This window comes from Orussus abietinus, unplaced genomic scaffold (assembly GCF_000612105.2).
Source record: "Orussus abietinus isolate OABI.00-Male unplaced genomic scaffold, Oabi_2.0 scaffold4, whole genome shotgun sequence".
NCBI lineage: Eukaryota > Metazoa > Arthropoda > Insecta > Hymenoptera > Orussidae > Orussus > Orussus abietinus.
In genome coordinates this window covers 2349079-2360178 of record NW_019396014.1, presented here as the reverse complement: position 1 = coordinate 2360178, position 11100 = coordinate 2349079, and the positions used below count along the sequence as shown (strand labels likewise).

General features: G+C 48.5%; 1 protein-coding gene across 1 annotated transcript; it reads right to left on the bottom strand.

Annotated features, from left to right (window-relative positions):
- Positions 1 to 2355: 2355 nt before the first annotated feature.
- LOC105695805 (probable G-protein coupled receptor CG31760) lies at positions 2356 to 9870 on the bottom strand. Its single transcript, XM_012417741.1, has 16 exons — positions 9718 to 9870; positions 9213 to 9408; positions 7815 to 8049; positions 6247 to 6339; positions 5668 to 5815; positions 5399 to 5543; positions 5187 to 5319; positions 4953 to 5106; positions 4765 to 4874; positions 3876 to 4090; positions 3643 to 3781; positions 3449 to 3554; positions 3229 to 3372; positions 2985 to 3167; positions 2564 to 2791; positions 2356 to 2446 (listed from the first exon to the last, which is right to left on the bottom strand). Exons 1-15 carry the CDS (start codon positions 9799 to 9801, stop codon positions 2585 to 2587), a joined length of 2292 nt encoding a protein of 763 aa, XP_012273164.1. The 5' UTR covers positions 9802 to 9870; the 3' UTR covers positions 2356 to 2446; positions 2564 to 2584.
- Between the last annotated feature and the right edge of the window lie 1230 nt (positions 9871 to 11100).

Genomic DNA, 11100 nt, shown 5'->3' with positions numbered 1-11100 from the left:
GTAAGTTATTCTTTGACGGCCGACCGCGATGGGAGAATGACGGAAAAGTTGCAACGAAATTACGGTTTAATCACTTAATCGCGGTCTCGACGAAATTCCTTTCGCTCACCAGTGCTCATCAGGGCGAGATAATTATTCCCCGAAAGTTCCTCGCACGAACTCTCGTATCGTTTTGTCGTTTGTTCATCGAGTCCTTACTGTCGCAGACCCTCGTTGTTTGTTGTAAGTCCATTATGTTTGTTGATTTTTGTTATTTCGTAAGATTAACCGCCGTGATCATTAATACCGAACGTAATGTGCAATCCTTTAGTGATAAACTAATGACTTTATCGGCTACGATATTTATCGTACCTATACATATACCTCGAATTATAAGGTAATTAAAGATGATTTCTCGTGCATCGCTTTTCCTCTTTATTGTCGTGAGAACTAGTCGCCGGATCCCTTTACATCCGTCCGAAAGGAAATTCCTTGTAATTTCAGGGTACATTGGAAAGGCAAGACGAAATTATTGATAATAAAGAGGGATACCTCGAGATCAAAATTGAGGCCCAGTATATTTTCCCTTATTTTTCTACAAGGGAGAGGAAAAAAAATGAAAAGTGAGCTCGTACCCCAAAAATAAAGCGAGAATTTTCACGAGGCGGCCGGTACTCTTTTATTGTATTACAATCGCTTACATGTGTCATACATACGTCCACTTATGTCGGAATTAACATCGAAAGCAGGACGAGCAATTTCCTTTCCTAGAACACCGAACAACTTGTTACATTGTATGTTTCGTCGACCGAGGGACGTCGAGTACGTTTGGATCTCCTCCTAGCCGCCATGACAGTTCAGTACCGAGGAGTTCCAGAGAGATAGAGTATCTGCCTAAACGAAATAAAAAATTTATAAAAGATTTTATCAAAAGCCGCGCCTCTACGCCGGAATGTCTGCCCGCCTCGCAATTTTAATCTCGAAGTGGAAAAGTTCAATTCCTCCGCGTCGTTTCGCCTCCTCGAGATAAAATAAATAAATTAATTAATTAACGAGTGAATTAGTTCTATAGTGTCTTACACATCTTTGTCGATTACTCGGAAAGAATGCGTCTACCGTCGACATCGCTTACTGCTATCTGAACTTCAAGGTTTGCCATTGTTCGCGTTGGATAAATCAAACTACCGGACCAAGTTTAATAAATAATTAACACCGTGGAAAGATTCGGTAAGAGAGTTAAGGAAGAATTCGAGGACACCTCTCTAGAGAATGCTAAAATATATGGCGACAAGGGATTGACTATCTAGCTTAAGGGTTTGCGTGCTTACCAATTAAGCCACAGATCCAACAACGACCTTACATTAATTATCTTAGACACGTACAGCAACACTAATCGTAACTTAATTAATTTTCGAGGACTAGTTGCTTCTCCGATATCGCTGGGCCACGCCGAAAATTAAAAAAAAGAAATGAATCTAGTTCTAATCGTTCATCTCGTATCCGGCATGTCAGGGAATTCCTTTTCCAACTTTTGAAAATTCGGGCTAGTCTTAGATGTACCAAATTTGCCACACTGATAAAAAATATAAACACGAATTTCAGTTTGTAGTTATCGAGATGTCGATTCTTACTAGCTATGGCACCTCGGGTGCTTCGAAACGATTTCAACTATTCCGCAAAATGTAGTGCGGCAAATTTGGCAAAAGTGTTACATTCGTTCCGAAAATCCCGTATAATTTTTGGAGACCATCCCTCTCCTGATCTTCGAAATGCGCCTAAATCTTGAGCATTCCAATATATAAAATTCGACGATTTATAGTAATTATGACTAGCAATTAATCATATTGTCAACATCGACGGACAGATCCGATAACACCGTAATAACACACGCATAGTCCCCGCGAGAACGGTTTTCTCGCAACGCGACAAATCGCATTATCGAAAATCGCGAACTCGATAAACGCAGTTCCTCATCGGATAGATTTATTCTCAGTGGTTGTAAAATTGACTCGCCTTGCCCATTTCATTAATATTTTGAACATGTATTGGCTTTTCACGCAAGAGTTTCTTCCGATATACATAAATGGTAACACGTCCGTATCGAAATTACAACTGAATGAAATTTAGGTGTACGCGACAAACATTTGCAACTACCAAATGCCTATTACGTGACTTCGTGGTCTTCCTCTCTTTTTGTGAATTTTTTTTAAATTTTCTCCCCTCCTTTGCTCTCTTCTCCAACCACGTGCATAGGCAAGTCGAAAATGTAGGTTCCCGAGTATTCCCAATTTTTAATTTGACTTTTAAACGGAAGGAAGAAACCTCACACGTAAACAGCTTTTCGCGAGTCCATCGGCGGAATGCGTCGGAATTTTTCCCCTTTCTTCGAGTTCTTTTCGGACGACCATTAACGAAACTTCACGGGGTTTCCGCGTTCCCCAGGACTGCGTTTTCGTCACAACCATACCTGGAAATTAATGCAACTCCTGGAATGCTATGCTAATGGTATCGGTGTATCGCCCGACACTGTGGAGAAATTTGGAACGCATTACCCGACTCGGAGTCTAAATGTAAATTCAGTTACCTCCTCGCTATTGACTACTAGTCAAACTTTTTCGCCCTCGCTTTGGCTCTGTTGCTCCTGGCTCTCTTTCTCCTTCTCTCTTTCCTGCTTGTTTCGTTCTTTTTCCCTTTCAGCCTTTCGCTCCCGAAGTAGTTCCATACGGCGAGCGCGGTGTAAACTTCCCGAAGGGAACGTCGAGTCCTCCACAGCTGCAGCTGCAGCAGCGGATGCACCGCGTTCCACTGCACTCTGCGAAAAGTAGCGGAGATGTTCAGGAAACTGCTGAAATTGGACCGTATACAATTTTCTACGATTTGTAGGAAATATCTTACGCGAGAAAAATATCTGGAAAAAATGTAACGAAAGAAAGGATATTATGAAAAAAAAATCAAAAGTCAACGTTTATGTGGGAGGATTCGTCGATTAAAAGGTACTTAAATACCTTCAGGATGAAACTGGCAGTGGAATTTTTCGCGATGGGGCTCTGAGCCGAGGACCCATGTCCATGACCATGGCCATGGGTACTGAAGTATCCACCAGCCTTCGGCTTGATGTGTCTGTTGTGCATTTCCATATGCACGATTTTCATGAACTCGATCTGAGCGGCCAGCTTCTGTATCTCCTCCTGAAATATTCATAATATCGAGTATTTCATTAAGCGTTGGCCATCGGGAAGGACAAATTACCTTTAATTCTTCGTTCTCTTGATAGAGGTCGGTGGTTTCTTCGGGCACCAAGCCGATCCCATTAAGCGAGAAACTCGCCGTAACCCCGCGTGCTCTTGCTCGACTGTCCCATTGGTCTCCATGACCCCGCAAAACGCGTAGAACCTGCATGCCCGAAGAGAAAAGTAAGCAGTAATCCTTATAGGAATCGCTAGTATCTGAAATGGCGAGGAGAAATCACCTTGGGACCAAAAACGAGAAACACGGTTACGGAAGTGGAAAGTTGAGTTCTGAGGAAGCCGAGGAGGTACTTGATGTCCGGTCCAGCGTGAGGAAAGATGAAGAGGCTGTCGACGATAAACGTGACGACTTTAAATATTAATCGATTTGCATAAACATATTAAAAAAAATATATGTTATTTCTAGGATACCCACTGAATGGCGATCATCGTCGTATTGACTACGGCGATGTTGTAGATCGCATAGCTGATGAGACGAGCCTCGTTAAAGAGGCTTTCCGCGTTTCTCACGTTGTAGCACACCTTTATTCCCCATGCCAAGAACATGATTTCCCCTGAAAAAAATTGCCCACAATTTATAACTGCTGTACATCGATCAGAATAAATTAATTTAGACGAGGAAGGATGCAGAAACGGCGGAACCGTTACCAATGGCGAGACTGTGGTCCCACCAGTTGTAAGAGCACTGGTAGAACTTCAAGCCATGGCTGTCAGCAATTACTTCGGCGTATGGAGGTGCACTTAAGGTCCAAGTCCCAAGGTAGATCAGCATGACCAGCAGAATGGGGACCATCCACTGCAGCAGCTGCTTGTCGGTGAGCTTAACCTTGTGAGCGCTTTTTACTCGATAAGTCAGTGACACCCTGAAAGTACATTATCTTCCAGTCATTCCCAAGTGCCGCAATAAGTCGCCATTTCCTTCGATATCACGGGCATATTATATCTGGGCGATCGTAAGCACCGCTTTATACTGCTCTCGTAATCGAAAACCGATACGAAAAGCTCATTGGTTGCGAAGACATTAGCACTCGACCGGCCATTCCGAACAATCGGTATTAAGAAGCCAATTATTCCAACGGGTTATTTTCGCGTTAAGAGAAACGGTAAATCGTACAAATTTTACTAAATAACTCAGGATGTTTAATACATTTTTTTTTTTTATAAATCTGGTTAGTCTCATAATTTTTTTTTCTGCACCGAATGCGTTACCGATGACTTATGCAGATCGTAACGCATAGCTGTACAAGGTACAGGCAATACGGGGTAATCAGTGATCAACGCGAGAAATCCGTCCGCAGGAGAGAGCGGAGGTTCGATCGAACAATTGGCATTGCATGACCTGGGTAACAATTAATTTGCGAACGTTTCAAAGACGCGTTGTGCAACCGAGGAAACAGACGAAGAGCCAGGGGTACGCTTGAGCAACCCGGTGGAAATCGCATTACGAGGAATAATTGGCAGGGTTCGTTTGTCGATCAATTAACACGGATAATCGAGTTGTACCGAGGGTTGCGGTAATTCGGATCACTCCGCATACCTCCAGGTCTTCATGAGGAGGGCGGTGTACGAGATACAGAAACCCAGGTGTCTCGTCCACTTGGTGGCGATGCAAGAGTACATGTCCAGCACCGGGAAGATAGCTGCCATCTGCGACAACGTTCCCATTCCGGGTTGAGAATAACGAAATCGTACGAGAAACGCGGAGAAATTGATCGGTTCGTTCACCTCGAGGTACATTATAGCACATCCCAGGAGAGTGATGGACAAGAAAATCGGCGAGGCCACTTTGAAGACCTTCAGTTTACGGTGTTGGTACATGTACGCCACCAAGACAACGGTGCCGACGGCGCAGAAGACGGAAAATGCGAGCAGGGTGATTCTGAAAGGTTAAGTCGTTTCTTTTAGTCGGACGTTTGATCGGTACAAAGTCAAAGTAGGTTTAATTAAAGGGAGGCGTACCTAAAAGGCCAATTATACGCGGCTAGGCAAGGTTCCGGTCCTTTGCATCGAACGCATCCCGGAGCACATCGAATGCATCGAAAAACTCGTTCGTACAGATCGCTCCTGTTTGACCGCAGTTCCTTCCAAGCGACTGTAAATTAATTAGATAGGTTACATAGACGTCTATCATAGAAATGGTAATAACGGTGGTCCCAATGGTTTTCCATAACCTTCGACGAGCTCTCCCGCGAAGCCGGATCGATGGTGGTTCATGCTATAAAAACCCTGCCTGCATTTGCACACGTACGCACCCTTGGCCCAACCGGCTCCTACTCCGTTCTCATTAATTCTGCTGCTCGGGCCTTGATACTCGCACTGAAAGTACGAACACCTAGTCAATAATTATCGGCGGGGTGGCCGGGGTTAAATTTTGGAAATCACTCCTCCTAGGAGTATTTATGAATTTTATGGGATGGTTTTAACATTTCTTTGGCATTACTTGCGTGGTGTCGTTGGGACACTTGTGCGTCCCTCGGAGGGAGGCGATTTGGTTGTCGGAATATTCTCCGTCTACGGTGGAGGCGGCGTCGCATTGATTGACTTCCAGGCCGCTGATGTCGACGTCCATGCTCAGGAATTCCCGGATCCTGGAACAGTACATTGCGCATCGAGAGCACTTGCGCTAACTCGAACAAAGTGGACGTGCCGAGGAATAATTCGGCCAACCGGGTAGACTTCGCCTCAAGGGGACTCCCACGAAACTGGTTGCGAATACCAAGTTTCTCTATTTCCACCGAGAGGAACTTTTGCCCGGCCACCGGATAAAGAGAGTTTGCCGATGAAGCGTTTCAAAACTCGAGACTGCTGCAACGGCGGACGTAACATCCCGTGAACCGAGACGAGTTCCAGTCCTCCCGAGGGTAGAAACCGTGCGAAAAGTAGGGCGCTCGCAAAATCCCAGCCGCGTTTAATTCGCGCACTCGAACGTCTCATCGGGAAGAGCAACGGTGACACCTCGAGAGATTCGACTTTTTCCCCGAGTCCCTAACAAAAGATGTATTTCTGCTCCGCTACTGACCCGTGATGTGCATCCGGAGGCCTCACGTTGACGCTATACGAGATGAGCCATCTGCGAGTCTTGCAGGAGAAGTACGGGAGGGTCCACCATCCCCTGTAGGATTCAATCGGCGGTGACTGCATGAACTTCGGCGACCTGGGATCACACGCAAACGCCACGACCGCCATAGAAACTTCGGGATTTACATGACTTTTCGCATCATATGCCAGCTCGCTTTTCAGAGAATTACCGGGCTCCGTATTCTCCGGTGCAGGTACATAAAGAGAAGGACAGGCGAAGAAACTGCCGAATAAAGACAATAGGAAATTTCTCAAGTTTCTATGACTTTTGACGTTCGTACGAGAGATGAAGCGATGATGAATGGCCAATGATCACGACTGGTCGATCCGCGGAATACCAATAAGGACCAGTTGACGGACCTTGGATATTAAAGATACCTTAAAAAAAAGTATATTGGGAGGAAAGAAGCGTCCCATCGAACCGATTTCCTTATTGGTTTGGTGACATTAATTCGTTAAGATCCGCCTAAATTCGTAGAGACACTATTGACTCCATTCGCGTTGAAATCCCGAAACAAATCACTCGAAATCAAGACGAGAGGCGACAGAGTGCGAAATGCGAGTGCTGGTGGAAAAGGCAGTGCGGGTGCGTGCTTGCGTGATTTTTCAGGCTGCAATGCGTGCTCGGTGAAATTCCCGGACGGCTTTCGAAGGAATTCTCGGGAAATTCCTTCGCGCCCTCCGGTGTCGGGACGCTCTTGTTCCGGGGGAAAATTTCACGGGGGACATAAAAATGACGGTCCTTCGACGTGAATATTCCTTTAATATTTTTCTTCCGAGAAGGCGTAATTGGCTCGTAAAAAATACGCCGAGTAAAAAATCGAGTACCGCCATCTAGTAATATCTTGGAGACACGGGATTACCGGAGATCCTCCGAGTCTTCCCTCGACTTTTCGCAAGAGAGCGCGGCCATGTTGAGACGTTAAAAAACCGACCCTAAAAGAGGGTAAAATAAATTACATTTGCTTCGCAAAATTCCCGCGCTTTAACCCCATCGAGAAACCATCGCGCCGTTCCTCTGCGAAGTTTCCTCGCCTCCAAAAGTGGGATAAAACTACGATTTCGAGAACGTAGCTCAGCTAGAATAGAGGAAACTTTTCTTAACGAGTTACCCCGCTCTATTAATTCCGGTCTTGGTAAAAAAAAAAAAAAATTGCGAGGAAAAACGCCGAGGGTACTCGAAGCATTCGTGCGTACTTTCCGGACGAGTCGCTTCTGGAGCAGATTTTTTCGAAACGTAAAACACGTTTTCCGTCGATGCTTTGCAACAAGTTTCGAATCTCGGGCTCCGAGCACGTCCACGTTTACGTTCCTCCGGTGGAACCTGAGCATCCCGACGACTCGATGAGAACCTGACCTGGGTCTCCGTTGACCTTAAAAAATAAAAGACGTCTCGAGCATGGAACAGAAATTCCGCTCTTGGGTTTCGGACGAGCGGCAGATTTCGAGTGCCACGGAGGCCAGGTCTTTTTTATCTTTATCAATTTTTCTTACTCCGCCCTTTCGAACCTTAAACCTGTACTGGAACCGGCGTTTTCGAACCAGGGAAGTCTCGGGTCGGGTCTGGAACCATATTCCAGATCATGGCTTTCGACTTTGGACGGTTCCCCGACGCTGCCGGGACTGCGCTTCAACCACGTTGCACTGATAACAGTCCCGGTAGACGCGTTCAGTGATATCACTCTGGTTTCCACCGCGTCGTCGACCGAAGACAGGAGAGATCTCGCGACGGCCTCCAGGAGAGCTGAAAAACGCCGTAACGTCGCTAGAATCGATCAAAATGGTACGATCTTCTTTAATTAAAATCATGCGAATTATATGCAATACTAAACGGCGAAGCGCAACAACGAGGAAAGAAATTTCGTTTGCTTCCTCCTCTTTGGGAATGGCGTAAGAATCAGGTGCAGGCGACGCTTTTACGAAAACGCGTCCGCGGAGGCATCGATCCGATCTCTTCCGCATGGCCGTCCCTGGTCCTTTGTAACTCTCTTTGAATCCACTCCAAAATAGAGCGGAAGAAGTGCAAACGCGAACGGCCCCGGCCGATCGATGTCCCTTAGATCAATTCGACGCGAAGCCGCTGCCCCAATTTTCGTGAACGTTAATCGCAACTTCGTATTAATCGGGAAACATTGCTCGATCGCGGAACGTAAATCGCCTCGGAACGGCGAGGGGAAGAGTAAATAACGAAATGGAGATAACGTCTGCCGCAATGGAAAGCGTTTTAAGGGAAGGGCGAGTTTCCCGAAGCGCATTAAAAATTGCAGCGCTTACGGTGCCCATTCGCGTGCAGATGCCCGCGGGGAAATTATGCGAGCACGCATGCCTAAGTGCGGAATCGATCGACTCCTCGTGTCGGAGAAGTGGAGCGGGGAAAATCCGTCGAAATTTTTTCCCTCGACGCGCGGACCTCGTAGATGGACTTTTGAGATACATTCCACCCGCGTCCATGACCACGGCTACCTTCGCGGGATCGATCGTTAATTTCTCCGCGGGCATGCCGAAGCTCCTGTCACTCTCTCCGGATTCTCGTCGCGTACAGTGCAAATGAAATCAACCGGCGCACGAGTCGTGCAACGTTACTCGGCAACCCGTGCAGATATTTGCTCCGCCCGCGGTTTCCGATATCGCCGATTTGCCCGCAACGTCGAGGCAAATTGCCGCTCCGGGGAAATAATGAGCCCGCTATTCCGACTCCCTTCTCGAGGACCAAAGTCGAGGATACCCCCTCGAGTCTTTGGACGTTTCTTTTTTTTTTCCATGATTTTATCTGCCAGTCGATAGGACGCGGAGATGCAGGGATTAGTCTTCTTTCCCCGCGCGCTGCTGCACCGCCGAGGAGGTTTTCAGCAAGGGCGCTCTCCGGAGGCTGGGATCGATGGAACGTGGATTCGCGAAATTGCTTACCGGCGTGTCTCGTCGGGCCGAGGTTCTGTAGCATCATGGCGGCCAAGTCGGCTTTTTGACGAGCCGTGTCGTAGCGCCGCGGATCGAGAGGCGCCCCAGGAGGCAAGGATTTGTACCCCGCCGACGCCGCGCACTCATCTCCTAGAGTACCGGCCGATGCCGCCTCGATGACGTCCAGAGCCTCCTCCGCGTCGATCTAGTTTCAAAGAGAAGCAAACGGGTCGCGAGGGAAATTTCATCTCTTCTTCGGATCGCCGGAGAACGATCCTCCGATTCGAGGAGAACGCGTTTCCCTCTTCCCCGAGTCCCTCGGGAAAGAATCTCAAGATTTTCGTGCACCGATTTAGCTCCATTTTAAAAATAAATCGGGAAAGTACGACGGCGTCGCGTCGGAGGAGAGTCGACGAAGGAAGCTTCCTTCCTCTCGAAACCGTCGAGGAAGGAGACCTCGAGGACTGGAATTCCGCGCCTTTTCCCGTCGGAATTTCCGCGAGTCCCCGCTTACCCTTTTGGCGTCGCGGACCTCGGAGGAGATCGTCGAGGCCGTAATCATCGCGGAAAGTAGGGCGGCGAGCCAGGACTTGCCCATCCCGCGCCCTACTCATTCGTCCTTCGGGGATACTTCATGGTGGCCGATGGAGGGATACTTCCTGGCGGCCGATGGAGAGGTCGCGTGGACTCTTGAGGGCCTCCGGGCCCGCTCGGGTCGCGCCGAGGGCCCCGCGACCGCTCGCCGCATCCTTCTCCCGCTTCCGCGGGGCGGCTAAGCTCGTCTCCTCCTCTCGCCCGTCGTGCCTTCAAGCGGCGTCCCTGGACAAGGAAAGGACGACTTACCCTCGGACCGTTTCAAAAGCTGCGGCCGTCTCGACGCTAAAAGAGGAAAAAATTCGAAATTCCCGGAGTTTACCCCGGTGGAAGTTGCGGCGACGCTTTCGCGAGGACCACTTTTCGCGGTTCGCGCGCGGAAATAAGCTCCAACGAGCGCGCCGATTGTTTCGCCGAACTCGCGAGTCTTTTCTCGGAAAAGCTCGCGCTTAATTGTGGGCCGTGTTTCGAACTCGCCGAGGTGAGTTGCTCGCGCCAGGGAAAACGACGGCGACGTTGATTACTCCGTTTGGGACGAACGGAGCGCGCCACGCGCGAGACTTGCGGAGCTTTCCTGGCAAAACTGGGGCCGAAAAGAGAAAACGACCACGCCGCGTAACCACCGTCCTTTAATATTCTCGAAAGTATCCGCGAAGCGGGGAGGTCGTCCGGAAGTGGCGCTTCCTGGAATTTTAGCTTCTAATTAACGATGGCCCCGCAAGCTCGGGCTAACCACTCGCGAAAATAATTACGCGGCTTTCCAAACGAATCCGTCGGGATTTACGAAGCGAGTGCGATTGCTGTTCCGGCTTCTCGCCGGGACGCGCCTAACGAAATTACCTCGCAAAAAGCTCCGTTGGTCGCAAGCCACCGCGAAGCTCGATTCCACCCCGCAAAGCCGTATCTTGCGTGCTTCGCAAATTACCCAAAAATTGTACGCGTTCGCGAGCATCTTGGAACTTTGCCCCGATTCGGCAGCTTAGTTAGTGCGGAGCTTTCGGGCCAAAAATGGTAGGACTTTTCGGAAAGGCAATCGCTGGCTTCTCGATGAGTCCTGGCATAGGTATACGTACGAGCCGAATAAAGTTCCGAAGGGAAAGCTTCGAGCTTTAGAGCTCGTCGTCGACGCGCGCTCGTTTAACGTCGCGCATATCCGCGCAATTCTCGTAGGCACTATCAAGTGACATTATCGATACATGTCGGGGGTAAATAAGCTCCTTCCATCCGCGGCGACACGCGACGTACACCCGGGGGTTGTAGAACTTATCGAAGGTTCGCTGCATCTCACGTGTCGCTTGTCAAA

Coding starts and splice junctions, on each gene's coding strand:
- LOC105695805 (XM_012417741.1), bottom strand. CDS start 9,801: ATGGGCAAGTCCTGGCTCGCCGCCCTACTTTCCGCGATGATTACGGCC. Junction 4,091..4,764: donor CTCCTCATGAAGACCTGGAG/GTATGCGGAGTG, acceptor ATGTACTTTCAG/GGTGTCACTGACTTATCGAG. Junction 2,792..2,984: donor CTGCCAGTTTCATCCTGAAG/GTATTTAAGTAC, acceptor TACTTTTCGCAG/AGTGCAGTGGAACGCGGTGC.